The 17,116-nt window shown below is 43.7% G+C and overlaps 1 protein-coding gene across 2 annotated transcripts in view; it reads left to right on the top strand.

Moving 5' to 3' along the window:
• Nucleotides 1-17,116, top strand: part of NCAPH (non-SMC condensin I complex subunit H) — a 28,944-nt gene continuing 11,828 nt past the window's right edge. Inside the window, exons 1-12 of one of the 2 annotated variants that reach the window (XM_070765486.1) lie at nucleotides 1-305; nucleotides 1,558-1,795; nucleotides 2,610-2,703; nucleotides 3,130-3,222; nucleotides 5,867-6,005; nucleotides 7,318-7,439; nucleotides 8,980-9,169; nucleotides 10,518-10,609; nucleotides 13,559-13,755; nucleotides 14,143-14,291; nucleotides 16,264-16,370; nucleotides 16,960-17,082. In XM_070765486.1, the coding sequence (XP_070621587.1) occupies nucleotides 1,563-1,795; nucleotides 2,610-2,703; nucleotides 3,130-3,222; nucleotides 5,867-6,005; nucleotides 7,318-7,439; nucleotides 8,980-9,169; nucleotides 10,518-10,609; nucleotides 13,559-13,755; nucleotides 14,143-14,291; nucleotides 16,264-16,370; nucleotides 16,960-17,082 (1,539 nt within the window). In that variant the 5' untranslated portion in view covers nucleotides 1-305; nucleotides 1,558-1,562. Of the gene's footprint in view, nucleotides 367-1,557; nucleotides 1,796-2,609; nucleotides 2,704-3,129; nucleotides 3,223-5,866; nucleotides 6,006-7,317; nucleotides 7,440-8,979; nucleotides 9,170-10,517; nucleotides 10,610-13,558; nucleotides 13,756-14,142; nucleotides 14,292-16,263; nucleotides 16,371-16,959; nucleotides 17,083-17,116 lie in introns of both variants that reach the window. The other variant, XM_070765484.1, reaches the window with a different exon arrangement.

Consider the following 17,116-nt stretch of genomic DNA (forward strand, 5'->3'; position numbering starts at 1 on the left):
GGCTGTTGTAACTTTGAACCGGCATTAAACGAACTTCAGTCCTCAAACACTCCCTCAGAGGATTCTCTTGACTTTTCCTAGCTCTACGCACCCAGTATCGTTCCCGCCCACCCCATGACGCGCCCCTCGCCAAATCCGCTCCTTGCGTGACGATGCCACGCATCCTCGGCGCCTGCGCAGTGCGGCCGCGGGAACTGTTCAAATTCGGGGCGGCTCCAGAGCGAGAATTCATGGCCGACGAAGCCGGGGAGAGAATCGTCGCCTGAAGGCTACGAGCGGCCGCCTGCTCCGTCCCCCGAACTCCGGTGAGCGAAGCGCATTTGCGAGCCAAAAGGGTAACGAAGCAATTAAGAATTCCTGCCTGAGGTAAATTTCGGCAGCTTGCAAGACGGGAAACTCGCGCACGCAAACAACAACAAAAAAAAATACGGGGGGGAGGGAAATGTTGCCTCGGGAACTGCGCTGTGATTGGTTCTACGTGAGGAGGGGTCGGGAGTTTGAACGGTTTCCTGATTCGGCGGTTCAATCGGCTCGGCTGAGCGCGCAGACTAAACCCCGCCGTCTGATTGGCTCAAAAGAGCCAGTTTGGCTGATTGACTCGGCTGCGGGATTGAGGAAGCCGCGGCGGGTTTGAAGCGGAGGAAGTGCGCACGCGCGGGAGGGATGACAGTCTTAAAATTCTGGATGGGGGAACTACGACTCCCAGAATGCTTAGCCAGGCGATGGTCACTTTTGCAAATTGCAATTCCCAGGTGTTTTGTTGAGCATCTCTGCAGAAGGCTGGGTCGAAAGGTCCTGTAATAGCAATAGCACTTAGACTTATATACCACTTTACAGCGCTTTGCAGTCCGCTAAGCCAGTGTTTCCCAACCTTGGCAACTGGAAAATATTTGGACTTCAACTCCCAGAATCCCCCAGCTAGTGAATGCTGGCTGGGGAATTCTGGGAGTTGAAGTCCAAATATCTTCAAGTTGCCAAGGTTGGGAAACACTGCTCTAAGCTGTTGACAAAGTCAGCTTCTTGCCCCCATCCCCCAACAATCTGGGTCCCCATTTTACTGACCTCGAAAGGATGGAAGGCTGAGTCAACCTTGACCAGGTCAAGCTCAAACTCCTGGCTGTGTGCAGAGTTAACCTTCAATACTGCCTCCTAACCACTGAGAGAGAGAGAGGGAAAGAAGGAAGGAAAATAGCAATAGCCCTTAGACTTATATGCTGCTTTATAGTGCTCTGCAGCCCTCTCTGAGCGTTTTACAGAACCAGCCTCTTGACCCCAACAATCTGGGTCCTCATTTTACCCATCGCGGATGGATGGAAGGCTGAGTCAAGCTTGAGCTGATGAGGATTGAACTGCTGGCTGTGGGCAGAGTTAGCCTGCAATACTGCATTCTAACCACTGTGGCACAGGAAGGAGAAAGGGAATGGGAAGGAGGGAGGGAGGGAAGGAAGGTCAAAAATAGCAACACAACTTAAAATTTGCATGCCACTTCACAGTCCTTTGCAGCCCTTTCACCGAGCAAGAGCCTCTGTCTGATTGTGTTTGTTTCTTTTTCCCTAGTGGCCATGAGCTTTTCAACACCACAGTCTGCTGACTCCAGAGGCAGCAATTCTTCCGACGGTGTGTTTGTGTCCCCTGGCACCAGACGACAGCCGCTCAGTGCCACTGGCACCCCAGTGCTGCAGAGCTGCCCGCAGAACGACGATGAACGGGAGAGGAAACAGCGGAGACGCTCCAGGGCGTTCGATCTGCAGTTTAGCACTGAGTCACCTCTGGGCATACAGTCTCCCGCTAGCAAGTAAGAGCCGTTTCTACATACGTAAACACACCCTCCAAAAAAAGAATGGCTGTGTCATTGCGTTGGAATATGCAGTGGGGGGCTGGGATGCACCTTAAAGGTTTTAAGGAGGTGGGGCTTTTAAGCATGATTAGTTTACAAAAATGTTCAATGGGTGGATGGATGGATGGATGGATGGATAGATGATAGAGATAGATAGACAGACAGAGACAGACAGATAGATAGATGATAGGTAGATGATAGAGATAGATAGATAGACAGACAGATAGATGATAGATAGATGATAGAGATAGATAGACAGAGACAGACAGATAGATAGATAGATGATAGAGATAGATAGATAGATAGATAGATGATAGAGATAGATAGACAGACAGATAGATGATAGATAGATGATAGAGATAGATAGATAGACAGATAGATAGATAGACAGATAGATGATATAGATAGATAGACAGACAGACAGACAGATAGATGATTGAGATAGATAGACAGACCGACAGATGATAGAGATAGATAGATAGACAGACAGATAGATGATAGATAGAAGATAGAGATAGATAGACAGATAGATAGATGATAGAGATAGACAGACAGATGATATATAGATGATAGAGATAGATAGACAGATGATAGAGACAGACAGATAGATAGATAGATAGATGATAGAGATAGATAGACAGATAGATAGATAGACAGACAGATAGATGATAGATAGATGATAGAGATAGATAGATAGATAGATAGATAGATAGATAGATATAGACAGACAGACAGCCTTATCAATGCCCTTATATCTGTACTTGTCTTGTAGGCAAGCAGAGACATCGCTGCCATCAATCCCACAATTGTCCAATGCTCAGATTGCAGATCATTACTCCACATGCATCAAGCTCTCTACAGAAAACGTGAGTTCAGCATGGTCCATTTTCGGCCGGCAGAGGCACCACGGGCCAGTCCTTTGAGAGTTCCGGCCCTGCCCCAGATGTAAGCCTCCCGTGGGCCAGATTCGGCCCACCGGCCTTGAGTTTGATACCCCTGCCCTAGCAGGATCTTCAGAGACCCAGGCCAACAGTCTCGAATAGCCAACTGAGAGTTTGTGGCAGATACTTGTTAGTATTGTTGTGATTCACTTCTAGTTGTTAACCATTAGTGGCAATTAATATTAAATGGTGCTACTCAATTTTAGGCAGGGAATCCAAAATCTTAAGATCGTTGGCTTGCTATTTCAGAGATGAATTTTTTTGAGCTTAGTGACCCGCACAGTTGTAGCCATTGTTTAAACATACTGTTCGCCGCCTTTGTTGCTGTTTTAAGTGTGTCTTTCTTTCCAGAAAATCACCACAAAGAACGTATTCGGCTTGCACCTCATTGACTACATGACGGAAATACTCAAGCAGAAAGATTCCGACCTCACCAACTTCAAGGTCAGGCTTCTCCCCAATTCGATTTCCTTAGATGCGTATAGAATGTGGACAGCGCATGTCCGCTTATCTTTTCGTATTGCGGGATGTGCGCAACTGGTTTGAAAGAGTGTGATGGCTGCGCAGTGAGCACGAAGCTGCCTTTTCCTTTTGGTGGCATTTATTTATTTTATTTTATTTATTTATTAGATTTGTATGCCGCCCCTCTCCGAAGACTCGGGGCAGCTAACAACAATATAAAAAGATAATGTAAACAAATCTAATATTAAAAATAATCTAAAAAACCCCAATTTAAAGAACCAATCATACATACAAACATACCATGTATAAATTCTATCAGCCTAGAGGGAAGGGAAATTTCAATTCCCCCATGCCCGACGACAGAGGTGGGTTTTAAGGAGCTTGTGAAAGGCAAGGAGGGTGGGGGCAACTCTGATATCTGGGGGGAGATGGTTCCAGAGGGTCGGGGCCAACACAGAGAAGGCTCTTCTGGGTCCCGCCAAACGACATTGCTTAGTCGATGGGACCCGGAGAAGGCCAACTCTGTGGGACCTAACCGGTCGCTGGGATTCGTGCGGCAGAAGGCGGTCTCGGAGATATCCTGGTCCAGTGCCATGAAGAGCTTTATAGGTCATAACCAACACTTTGAATTGGGACCAGAAACTGATCGGCAACCAATGCAGACTGCGGAGTGTTGGAGTAACATGGGCATATTTGGGAAAGCCCATAATTGCTCTCGCAGCTGCATTCTGCACGATCTGAAGTTTCTGAACACTTTTCAAAGGTAGCCCCATGTAGAGAGTGTTACAGTAGTCGAACCTCGAGGTGATGAGGGCATGAGTGACTGTGAGCAGTGAGTCCCGGTCCAAATAGGGCCGCAACTGGCGCACCAGGCGAACCTGGGCAAATGCCCTCCTCGCCACAGCTGAAAGATGTTGCCCTAATGTGAGCTGTGGATCGAGGAGGACGCCCAAGTTGCGGACCCTCTCCGAGGGGGTCAATAATTCCCCCCCCCCCGGGTAATGGATGGACAGATAGAATTGTCCTTGGGAGGCAAGACCCACAGCCACTCCGTCTTGTCTGGATTGAGTTTGAGTTTGTTGACACCCATCCAGGCCCCAACAGCCTTCAGGCACCGGCACATCACTTCCACTGCTTCGTTGACTGGACATGGGGTGGAGATGTATAACTGGGTATCATCGGCTGGCCATTCTAGAGATTTATGGATCAAATCTATCTGAAAGACTGCTAGGGATAAGGAAATAAAGACCAGTCATCTCCACCACCCACAAACAGGTGGGTTTGTCCACCTTCTATTTGCTCCAGGGGCTTACTCCATGTCCAAAGAAAGACTTGCAAAAGTACCGTATTTTTCGGAGTATTTGACGCCCTGAAGTATACGACGCAACTTAGTATTGGGGGAGGAAAACCGGGAAAAGAATCTGCTTATCAGGTATTCATCTGGCTAGCGTCTTTAGTCTGGTCAGCTTCAGCACGTTATTTTATCCCCTGGTTAGGGCTTTAAAAAAAACCTTATTTGGAGAGAGTAACAATGAAAGAGCTTGCAAACCAGTAAGAGCTGGGAACATCATTAGTACCTGGAAAGAAACAGTCTCAGCAGGTAGAGCAATGGGGAAAAAACTCTGCAAAGACTTAGGTCTTGGAAAATATTCTTCACAGAGAGTAACAATGAAAGAGCTTGCAAGCCAGTAAGAGCTGGGAACACCATTAGTACCTGGAAAGAGTGCTAATGATGCTCCGAGTCTTTGGAGAAGGGCGGCATACAAATCTAATAAATAAAGAAACATTTGAAGCAAGTAGAGCAATGAAAAAAAGACCTGCAAAGACTTAGGGCTTGGAAAACATTCTTTGCAGAGAGAAACAATGAAAGGGCCTGCAAGGTAAGAGCTGGTAAGACCATTAGCACCTAGTTAGGGCTGAAAGAAAAAAAAGCTACATTCAGAGTATAAGACGCAGCCTAATTATCAGCCTCTTTTAGGAAGGAAAAAGGTAGACAGTGTCCCCTCGATTTTCGCGGGGGATGTGTTCCGAGACCGCCCGCGAAGGTCGAATTTCCGCGAAGTAGAGATGCGGAAGTAAATACACTATTTTTGGCTACGAACAGTATCCCAAGCCTCCCCTTAACACTTTAAACCCCTAAATTACAATTTCCCATTCCCTTAGCAACCATTTAGATTATTACTCACCCTGTTTATTTATTAAAGTTTATTTAAAAAAATATTTATTAAAGGTGGATGAAAGTTTGGCGATGACATATGACGTTATCGTGCGGGAAAAAACGTGGTATAGGGAAAAAACCCGCAAAGTATTTTTTCATTAATATTTTTGAAAAACCGTGGTATAGACTTTTCACGAAGTTCGGACCTGCAAAAATCGAGGGACCACTGTAGTCTGAAAGATACGGTAATTATTGCCGAGGTATGAAAACAATGGTTGATATTCCTGGCCCTATTTCTAAATTAAGATGATCTTCCACATTGGTTTTGAAAGCCCCAGTTTCAGGTGAACAGGTAGAGGAGAAAAGGAAAGGAAAAGAATAAAAGGTTGCCTGGCTGTTACTCAAAGACATTTAAGGGATAAACTCCAGGTTGGGCTCTGCGTCATTCCTTCACTTTTGCACTTACAGGTAGCAGCCGGTACCCTGGATGCCAGTGCAAAGATCTACGCCGTGAGGGTGGACGCTGTCCACGCAGACGTCTATCGCATCCTTGGAGGGCTGGGCAGAGATGCTGCACCCGCAGAGGCTGAGAGTAACCAGGATACAGGTGGGCCTTTGGTCGCTATTAACTGCATTGGCTACTGATCGGTCTCTGAACGCAATTTAAGTGGGTTAGGACCCGTAAAGCCCTACACGGCTTAGGACCAGGTTATTTATGGGACCATCTCCTTGCTTCATGTATCCCAGCGGCCAATCAGGTCCCACAGAGTCGATCTTTTTGAATTATTATTATTATTATTATTATTATTATTATTATTATTATTATTATTATTATTATTAATTAGATTTGTATGCCGCCCCTCTCCGTAGACTCGGGGCGGCTCACAACAGTGACAAAAACAATACATAATGACAAATCTAATAATAATTATTGCTTTAAAGAGGCTTCATGCCTTTTTCTCTTTTCTTTTAGCTATAATAAATCAGGTCCTAAGAACGGCACAACAATGTACACACCCATTTCAAATGAGAGGAATTTGTGTCGCCCATTTTTGATTAGGGTTTGGGCTGTTGGCAACTCTTGGGTTGAAAGTTACTGACTTCAGATATAGTGGAGAGGATTTTTATTTATTTATTTATTCATTTATTTATTTATTTATTTATTGGATTTGTATGCCGCCCCTCTCCGCAGACTTTGGGGCGGCTAATAACAGTAATAAAAAAACAGCATGTAACAATCCAATATTAAACAACTAAGAAACCCCTTATTATAAAACCAAACATACACACAACCATACCATGCGTAAATTGTAGAGGCCTAGGGGGAAAGAATGTCTCAGTTCCCCCATGCCTGACGGCAGAGGTGGGTTTTGAGGAGTTTACGAAAGGCAAGGAGGGTGGGGGCAATTCTAATCTCTGGGGGGAGTTGCTTCCAAAGGGCTGGGGCCGCCACAGAGAAGGCTCTTCCCCTGGGTCCTGCCAAACGACATTATCGCTGGGATTCGTGCAGCAGAAGGCGGTCCCTGAGATAATCTGGTCCGGTGTCTAAGTGTCTGTAGCAGAAAAGCAAAAATCATAGAAAGGTTTCACCTTTGTCTTGCAAATAATCACACCTGAGATCCAGAAAGAACTCAGCATACACATATTGGAAGATCCTTTCATCAATTGTTAACAGGCATGATCTATAATTTTCAGGACAGTGTTGTATTATGGCGCCCAAACCAGAATTTGAATGTAATGAGATTTGCTTGAAAGCATTTTTTTCCCTAACGAGTGAATTAAAAACAACAACAACAACCACCCAATAGGTGGGTGTGTTGGATTTTCTCCACAAAATCCTACTGGACAATATTTTCAGCAATCTTTTGTTAAAATGCTGCCGAAAATTCTGCTTAGGACCCTGGACTTTCCATTTCCAGGAGGCGAAAAGGAAGACCTGGACCCTTCGAAGAAGCGTTCGAGTAAGCGGAGGCACCTGTACAAAACCATCGAGAAAAATTTGAATAACATCAACATCTCCGAGACGGAGCGCAAATGTGAGGTGAGTGTTAAAAGGAGTGTGCAGAGTGAACTCTGAGTTGTCAAAAATGCCCATGCGCAGAGGGAATGTGCAGTTTATTTATTTATTTTATTTATTCATTCATTTGTCCAATATACAAATACATAGGAAGAAAATAGACATGAAGTAATATATATATAAGGGTAAAAGTGAATATAGAGGAGAAGATATACGAAAGGAAGAAAATATATATGATATATGAGATAAAGGAAAGACAATTGGACAGGGGACGGAAGGCACACTAGTGCACTTATGCACGCCCCTAGCAGATATCCAGCAGACAGCCCAGAGCGATGAGTAATGGTTCCGTCATACAAGCCAGATACATTATAATGTGTAAAAGTTTAATGCAAGAGCAGTTGTAAACCCTGGGCTGGGTTGGGGCAACAGAATGGAGAAGAGAGTTAAAAGGACAATCTGGATTGATTGATATTGAACTACTTCTTCTTCTTCTTCTTCTTCTTCTTCTTCTTCTTATTATTATTATTATTATTATTATTATTATTATTATTATTATACGACACAGCAAACGAGGTCACTATGCTGGATTTCGTATTTCATCCCCAGTCGGGCGCTTCCCAAGCACCTAGGACTGCGTGATGTAGTGGCGAATTATGTCTGCCGATCCCAGTAAAGCTGCCTTTTGCAATTGACAGATGGAGATTTTGTCAATTCCGATGGTTTTCAAATGTCCACTGAGATCCTTTGGCCCTGCGCCCAGCGTGCCAAGAACCACTGGGACCACTATCACGGGCTTATGCCAGAGTCGTTGCAGCTCGATTTTTAGATCTTCGTATTTCATTAATTTCTCTAGCTGCTTTGCCTCAATTCTTCTGTCTCCTGCGATTGCGATGTCGATGATCCATACTTTTTCTCCACGATCACAATGTCTGGTGTGTTATGCTTCAGAATTCGGTCAGTCTGAAGTCGAAAGTCTCACAATAGTTTTGCTTGCTCATTTTCGACCACTTTTTCGGGCTTATGATCCCACCAGTTCTTTGCCACTGGGAAATGGTAGTTCCGGCACAAGTTCTAGTGGATCATCTGTGCCACAGCATCATGTCTATCATGTAGTTAGTCTGTGCGATATTATTATTATTATTATTATTATTATTATTATTATTATTATTATTATTTTATTAGATTGGTATGCCGCCCTTCTCCGGAGACTCGGAGCAGCTTACAACAACAAAACAATACAAATCCAATAGTTAAAAACAGTTAGGTACACTCACAGCATCTGCACCAAGACAAATTCCTTGTGTGTCCAATCACACTTGGCCAATAAAGAATTCTCTTCTATTTCTATTCTGTTCTATTCTATTCTATTATTTCACATCCATCTCATCAAAATGTCTCTGGGTGGCATTAAAACATTTAAATCCTAAAAGATAAAAATGTTTCTAAAACTATAAAATGGAAATCGTAATCAAAATAGAATTATAGTGTGGAGAGGGAGGGAGCAGGATGCCTCTTCATTCAGCCACAACCTCCAGTTTTTTTTTCCTGGTTTCATCTTCAGAGTGACCCCATGTTCCAAAAAACGGCCTCGTCCTTTGATGAGTGCAGCACAGCTGGAGTGTTCCTCACCACACTCCACACGCACAGCTACTTCAGCGAAGTCCTGTTCGATTCCTCCGTCGTTCCTCTGCCGTCTTCTTCTGCGACTCCTGAGATACAAAGTTCTCACGTGAAAGTGACGGATTTAAAACGTAGGTGTGACAAATGGGTCGGCAACTATTACAATTACAATCGTGTTTACTTTGAGTGTGTTAATAGGGAACAAGGGCAAAAATCACCTTCAGTCTTCCACCATTCCTGCTCTAACCCCGGACCTAAACGTAGTTCCTGGACCTAAATGTAGTATTTATTTTATTTATTTATTTATTCGATTTTTATGCCGCCCTTCTCCTTAGACTCAGGGCTGCTTACAACATGTTAGCAATAGCACATTTTTAACAGAGTCAGCCTATTGCCCCCACAATCCGGGTCCTCATTTTACCCACCCCGGAAGGATGGAAGGCTGAGTCAATCTTGAGCCGGTGATGAGATTTGAACTGCTGACCTTCAGATCTACACGTCAGCTTCAGTGGCCTGCAATGCAGCACTCTACCTGCTGCGCCACCCCGGCTCATTGTATTCCACATTTGGAATAATACTGTACCCAGTTCTGGAGACCTCACCTACAAAAAGATATTGATAAAATAGAACGGGTCCAAAGAGGGGCTACAAGAATGGTGGACGGTCTTAAGCATAAAACGTATCAGGAAAGACTTCATGAACTCCATCTGTAGAGTCTGGAGGACAGAAGCGAAAGGGGGGACATGATCGAAACATTTAAATAGGTTAAAGGGTTAAATAGGGTTCAGGAGGGAAGTGTTTTTAATAGGAAAGTGGATACAAGAACAAGGGGACACAATCTTAGGTTAGTTGGGGGAAAGATCAGAAGCAACGTGAGAAAATATTATTTTACTGAAAGAGTAGTAGATCCTTGGAACAAACTTCCAGCAGACGTGGTTGATAAATTTGACATTGGTAAATCCACAGTAACTGAATCTAAACATGCCTGGAATAAACATAGATCCATCCTAAGATAAAATACAGGAAATAGTGTAAGGGCAGACTAGATGGACCAGGAGGTCTTTTTCTGCCCTCAATCTTCTAGGTTTCTATGTTTCACAAAAATTAACTTATTCACCCCGTCTTTTTCCTCCCCTTTTACAAGTGATACTGATATATAACACTTAATTAAAGTGGGTACATTGAATAAAACATAATTTTGAGTTTCAAATAGCACTGATTTTGCTGTTGTCTTGGGTGACATCTGTGAAAAAAAATTCAGGTTCTCACGCATGAAAATGTGCCGTTCAGCCACTACACCTTTCCACCCACACCGAAACAAAAATTATAGGGAACATTGGTCACATGGTCACTTTTGGCAAAGTTCTCACAAGCCAAGTCAGTGGGGGAAGGTTGGAAAACTTGCTGACATAAGAGATTTTAACGGGTTTGAACCTCGGAATTCTCGCTGAGCTGCCCTCTTTTTGCCACCCTATCCAGCCCTACTTCTACGATGCGTTGAAAAGTCTGCCATTTGCCCTTCATTGTCCGGCTTCCTGTTTACTCAGTGGAATAGTGAAACCCACAGCGAGGTATGCACACTTGGTTTCTGCTTTGGGTCCAAAGAAGTCACAGTGATCTTATACGTTTTTTTCATTTATATTTATTTATTTATTTATTTATTATACAGTGACACCTCGTCTTACAAACGCCTCGTCATACAAACTTTTCGAGATACAAACCCGGGGTTTAAGATTTTTTTGCCTCTTCTTACAAACTATTTTCACCTTACAAACCCACCGCCGCCGCTGGGATGACCCGCCTCCAGACTTCCGTTGCCAGCGAAGCACCCGTTTTTTCCGCTGCTGGGATTCCCCTGAGGCTCCCCTCCACGGGAAACCCCACCTCCGGACTTCCGTTGACAGCGAAGCACTTGTTTTTGCGATGCTGGGATTCCCCTGCTGGGATTCCCCTGCAGCATGGCAAAAACACAGAAGTCCACAGGTGGGGTTTCCCATGGAGGGGAACCTCAAGGGAATCCCAGCAGCGCAAAAACGGGCACTTCGGCTGGCAAAAGGGGTGAATTTTGGGCTTGCACGCATTAATCGCTTTTCCATTGATTCCTATGGGAAACATTGTTTCGTCTTACAAACCTTTCACCTTAAGAACCTCGTCCCGGAACCAATTAAGTTTGTAAGACAAGGTATCACTGTATTTGTATGCCGCCCCTCTCCGTAGACTCGGGGCGGCTCACAGCAATAATAAACAATATATCCAGGAGGTGGGCTACTAAATCTTCTTTCTAGAGCTTTTCTTGAGTTCTATTATGAAATGTTTAACTTTAAGAGGGCTAAAACCTTGGCAGCAAAGTTATTTGAATAACATAAATTCCTTGGGCTTTTCTCAGCTTTATCCTTACTTATCTAGATGTTGAGACTTTGGAAAAAGTTCAGAGAAGAGCAACTAAGATGGATCAATGGCCTAGAGACCAAAACATGAAGAGGGGCTGCAGGATTTGGTTCTGGCCAAGAGGAAAGAAGAATTAGGGGTGACATGATAGCAAAACTTGGACCGGGGGTCACTGCTCACAGTCACTCATGCCCTCATCACCTCGAGGCTCGACTACTGTAGCGCTCTCTACATGGGGCTACCTTTGAAAAATGTTCGGAAACTTCAGATCGTGCAGAATGCAGCTGCGAGAGCAATCATGGGCTTTCCCAAATATGCCCATGTTACACCAACACCGCAGTCTGCATTGGTTGCCGATCAGTTGCCGGTCACAATTCAAAGTGTTGGTTATGACCTTTAAAGCCCTTCATGGCATTGGACCAGAATATCTCAGGGACCGCCTTCTGCCGCACGAATCCCAGCAACCAGTTAGGTCCCACAGAGTGAATCTTCTCCGGGTCCCGTCAACTAAAGAATGTCGCTTGGCGGGACCCAGGGGAAGAGCCTTCTCTGTGGCGGCCCCGGCCCTCTGGAACCAACTCCCCCCAAAGATTAGAATTGCCCCCACCCTCCTTGCCTTTCGTAAGCTTCTTAAAACCCACCTCTGCCGTCAGGCATGGGGGAAATGAGATATTCTTTCCCCCTAGGCCTTTACAATTCTATGCATGGTATGTATATATGTATGTTTTGTTGTTGTTTTAATATTAATGGGCTTTTAATTATTTCTAACATCAGACTACTATTGTACACTGCTTTATTGTTGCTGTTAGCCGTCCCGAGTCTCCGGAGAGGGGCGGCATACAAATCCAATTAATTAATTAAATAAATAAATAAATAAATAAATATTACAGTATTTGAGGGGCTGCCACAAAGAAGAGGGGACCGATTTATTTTCCAAAGCACCAGAGGATAGAACAAGAAAGAATGAATGGAAATTAATCAAAGAGAGAAGCAGCCTGGAATTAAGGAGAAACCTCCTAACATTGAGGACAGTTAATCAGTAGAACAGCTTGCCACCAGAAATCGTGGGCACTCTGTCACTGGAGGTTTTTAAGAAGAGACTAGAGACAGTCACTTATCTGAAAGAATATAGGTTCTTCTGCTCGAGTAGGGGGCTGGGCTAGAAGACCTCCAGGATCCCTTCCAGCTCATTCATTCTATTCTTGTTCAGTTCCAGAGACCTCACCTACAAAAAGATATGGATAAAATTGAATGGGTCCAAAGTCGGGCTGCAAGAATGGTGGAAGGTCTTAAGCATCAAACGTATCAGGAAAGACTTCATGAACTCAATCTGTAGAGCCTGGAGGACAGAAGGGAAAGGGGGGACATGATCAAAAAAATATGTGAAAGGGTTCAATAAGGTTCAGGAGGGAAGTGTTTTCAATAGGAAAGTGAACACAAGATCAAAAGCAACGTGAGAAAATATTACTGAAAGAGTAATAGATCCTTGGAACAAACTTCCAGCAGACGTGGTTGGTAAATCCACAGTCGCTGAATTGAAACATGCCTGGGATAAACATAGATCCATCCTAAGATAAAATACAGAAAATAGTATAAGGGCAGACTAGATGGACCAGGAGGTCTTTTTCTGCCCACAGTCTTCTATGTTTCTATGTTTCTTTTTCTATAACTACCCCGCTCAAAAAAATAAAGGGAACACTTAAACAACACAATATAACTCCCAAGTAAATCAAACTTCTGTGAAATCAAACTGTCCACTTAGGAAGCAATATTGATTGACAGTCAATTTCACCTGCTGTTGTGCACATTCAATTTTGTACCGAACAAAATATTCAATGAGAATATTTCATTCCTTCAGATCGAGGATGTGTTTCCTTTATTATTTGAGGAGTATATTTAGGGCCTAGTGTTGTACAATTATCTTTTGATTGTTATCCTCCTAACCTGGTGTCCCCCAAATTTGGCAACCTTAAGACCTGTGGAATTCAAACCCCAGCATTCTCTGGCTGGAGAATTATGGGGGTTGGAGTCCACAAGTCTTTAAAGTTGCCAAGTTTGAAGACCTCTGTTCCTAACTCTCCTTTTGGAGGGGGGGGAAATAAAATCCCCTTAAAATGTTGCTTTGTATCCAGTCAGTCTCTGCTCTACTGGATAAATTCAAGAAGAGTGACCAGGCGTTTGATATCGACGCAGAAACAGATAACGAATATCTTGAGGATAGAATGGACGATGACTTTGATGCCGACTTTCCAGACAAGACGGTGGAAAGAGATATTGGCGAATTCTCCGAAAAGGTGGAGAGATGCCAATCAGCACCAAACCTTTCCAGGTATATGTCCTCCTTGGAATATTTGGGCGATAGGGGTGGTGCTCTGGAAAAGTTTTTCATGAGAATGCATTTGTTACCTTCCCTGAAAAATGAGGTGCCACGTACGTTAAAACACGCATGTTATTCCGATGGTCTTTGACTTATGACCGTAACAGCCCAAAATTTCTGTTGCTAAGCGAGGCATTTGTTGGGGATCAAGGGAAAGGGAGGGTCTTGCCTTCTCTTTCTGCTCAAGATCCCCAGGACAATTGGGGGGCCACTGTGTGACACAGAATGCTGGACTCGATGGGCTTTGGCCTGAATTCAGCAGGGATCTTCTTATGTTCTTGACCCTTGAAGAAGCAGCGGACGGTCTTTTAAAACGAACATTCAATCTCTTTCTTGTAGAGGAAACCAGGTTTTAGAGCAAGAAGGAGACATTGACTCCATGTGTCTACAGCTGTCTATGAACCCCAGCGAGTATTCTTACTTCAGCCCCCGAATTATGTCCATGTGGGCCGGCCCAGAACACTGGCGGTTTAAACCCCGGCATAAAGGTACGGAGGGCAGAGGCTGGGGGAGAGATGGCGAAGAGTTCAGTCGCCAAAGTTTTAATTGTGGTATTTCATAAATTTATGAAGGATCTGTGACTGTTTCCCTTCCTGTAGTTTGAGTCTGCCTGACTTCTTTTACTGTTTTCTTCTTGGTGGATGGTGGAAGGTCTTAAGCATAAAACTGATCAGGAAAGACTTCATGAACTCCATCTGTAGAGTCTGGAAGACAGAAGGAAAAGGGGGGACATGATCGAAACATTTAAATATATTAAAGGGTTAAATAAGGTCCAGGAGGGAAGTGTTTTTAATAGGAAAGTGAACACAAGAACAAGGGGACACAATCTGAAGTTAGTTGGGGGAAAGATCAAAAGCAACGTGAGAAAATATTATTTTACTGAAAGAGTAGTAGATCCTTGGAACAAACTTCCAGCAGACGTGGTAGATAAATCCACAGGAACTGAATGTAAACATGCCTGGGATAAACATATATCCATCCTAAGATAAAATACAGAAAATAGTATAAGGGCAGACTAGATGGACCATGATGTCTTTTTCTGCCGTCAGACTTCTATGTTTCTATGTTTCTCCTCCTTGTCCCCCTTCAGGGTTGTGTATGAGTGTACAAGGTTTTACACATGCACGTTCCCCTCTGCCTGAAGTTCACAAAAGTACACTGCTCAAAAAAATAAAGGGAACCCCCAAAGAACCCACCCTAGATCTGAATGAATGAAATATCCTCATTGAATCCTTTGTTCTGTGCAAAGTTGAATGTGAAATTGATGGTCCATCATTGTTGCTTCCTAAGTGGACGGTTTGATTTCACAGAAGTTTGATTTCCTTGGAGTTCTATTGTGTTGTTTCAGTGTTTCCTCTATTTTTTTGAGCAGTATATATTCTGTAAAGAGACAGTACAATAAATGTTGATCTCTTACTCGGTAAGAGAAATGGCATCACGGTATACAGTGTTCCCTCGATTTTCGTTCCGAGATCGCCCGCGAAAGTCGAATTTCCGCGAAGTAGAGATGCGGAAGTAAATACACTATTTTTGGCTATGAACAGTATCACAAGCCTTCCCTTAGCACTTTAAACCCCTAAATTACAATTTCCCATTCCCTTAGCAACCATTCAGATTATTACTCACCATGTTTATTTATTAAAGTTTATTTTAAAAATATTTATTAAAGGCAGACGAAAGTTTGGCGATGACATATGATGTCATCGGGCGGGGGAAACCGTGGTATAAGGGGGAAAACCCACGAAGTATTTTTTTAATTAATATTTTTGAAAAACCGTGGTATAGACTTTTCGCGAAGTTCGGACCCGCGAAAATCGAGGGAACACTGTATCTTGTTTTTGGTAAATAGCATATAGATCAGTGGTTCTCAACCTTTCTAATAGAGTTCCTCATGTTGTGGTGACCCTCAACCATAAGTCTAGTGCCAATTCTCCCAGCGGAGCTTGAAGCTGATTGGCAGGAAGGTCAGAGGGACCCCCAACCCACCCACTGTTAAGCCCTGATTGGTCGGATTGTAAAAATATGTTCCAAGGCGCCAGAATGGAAGCTTTAGTTCCTAACACCAGGGGAAACTTGTCTTTTCCATGGTCTTATGTGACCCCTATAAAACAGTTGTTCGACCCCCTCAAAGGGGTCCCGACCCCCAGATTGAGAACCACTGATTTAGAAAAACATGTAGGCGATCGCATTTCCAATGTTTGTTGTAATAGATCCACCAAAACCGCTTATTTTCTCACATCGCAATCAGGATCAGAGTAGAGCCACCCTTGATGCTTAATTATTTTGAAAGTGCCATTTTGTGCCGCCTGTTTAAAGACACTTAAAAGTTCACTTTTGAAGAACAACACTGTTCACACCTACGTGCTTGAAAACTTAAAAAAAAAAAAACCCTAGAAGATTTAATAATCTATGGCAGAGCAAACCCCTTCCTTTCCATCGTGTCTTCTGTCGTCCGAACAGGTCAGGCTGACTCCAAGAAAGTCGGTAAAAGGAAAACGATTAAGAAAGCCTTTGAGATCAATTTTGACGAGGAGATCGACTTTGAAGCTCATTTCCGCCAAACCCCGGTAGGTGTTTTTCTCTCCTCTACCCCCCACCAATGTTCCCTCTAATTTTTTTGGGGGGGGGGGCGGAAAAGTATAGTGTCTGAGCGGCAGACCCTTCGGGACTGGGCAGCACAGAAATAATAAATAAACAAACAAACAAATAAAAAACCCACCCTGTTTTGCCTCAGAGAATTTCAAAATAAAATCCTGTACTGTGTGTCTATAACAGTGAGCTCATAACAGGGCAACTCTATCAATATCAAAATGCCACTTAAATAGTTGAGCTAGTTTCAAACTAGATTTTGATGTTCTTTCTCTCTTCCTTCCTCCCATTCTTTTTCCCGGTGTTTTTTCTGTGGGAAACGGGTCCAAATGAGTGTTTAAATTTGCTGACCCTTGCCTTAGACCAGTGTTTCCCAACCTTGGCAACTTGAAGATATTTGGACTTCAACTTCCAGAATTCTAGGAGTTGAAGTCCAGATATCTTCAAGTTGCCAAGGTTGGGAAACACTGCCTTAGACTAGCAATCTATCAAAGTGTGATTTGAGATAAAACCTGTCCAGCCTTCCTAGTAGAGGATGTTTCTGACCTGTCTGGTTTTCTAAAACAGGCAGCCACGGTCCTGTCTAAGGCCACCCTCCAAAACCATATCAAGAAAAGCAAAACCTACCCGACAGACCTCCATTATGGACCAGACAGGTATACTCAGCTCTTCCTCATACCACATATCAGGGTAAGTTTCGCTTGCTCCATTGCAAGGGTCCTCC

This window comes from Erythrolamprus reginae, chromosome 12, assembly GCF_031021105.1.
Source record: "Erythrolamprus reginae isolate rEryReg1 chromosome 12, rEryReg1.hap1, whole genome shotgun sequence".
Lineage (NCBI taxonomy): Eukaryota > Metazoa > Chordata > Lepidosauria > Squamata > Dipsadidae > Erythrolamprus > Erythrolamprus reginae.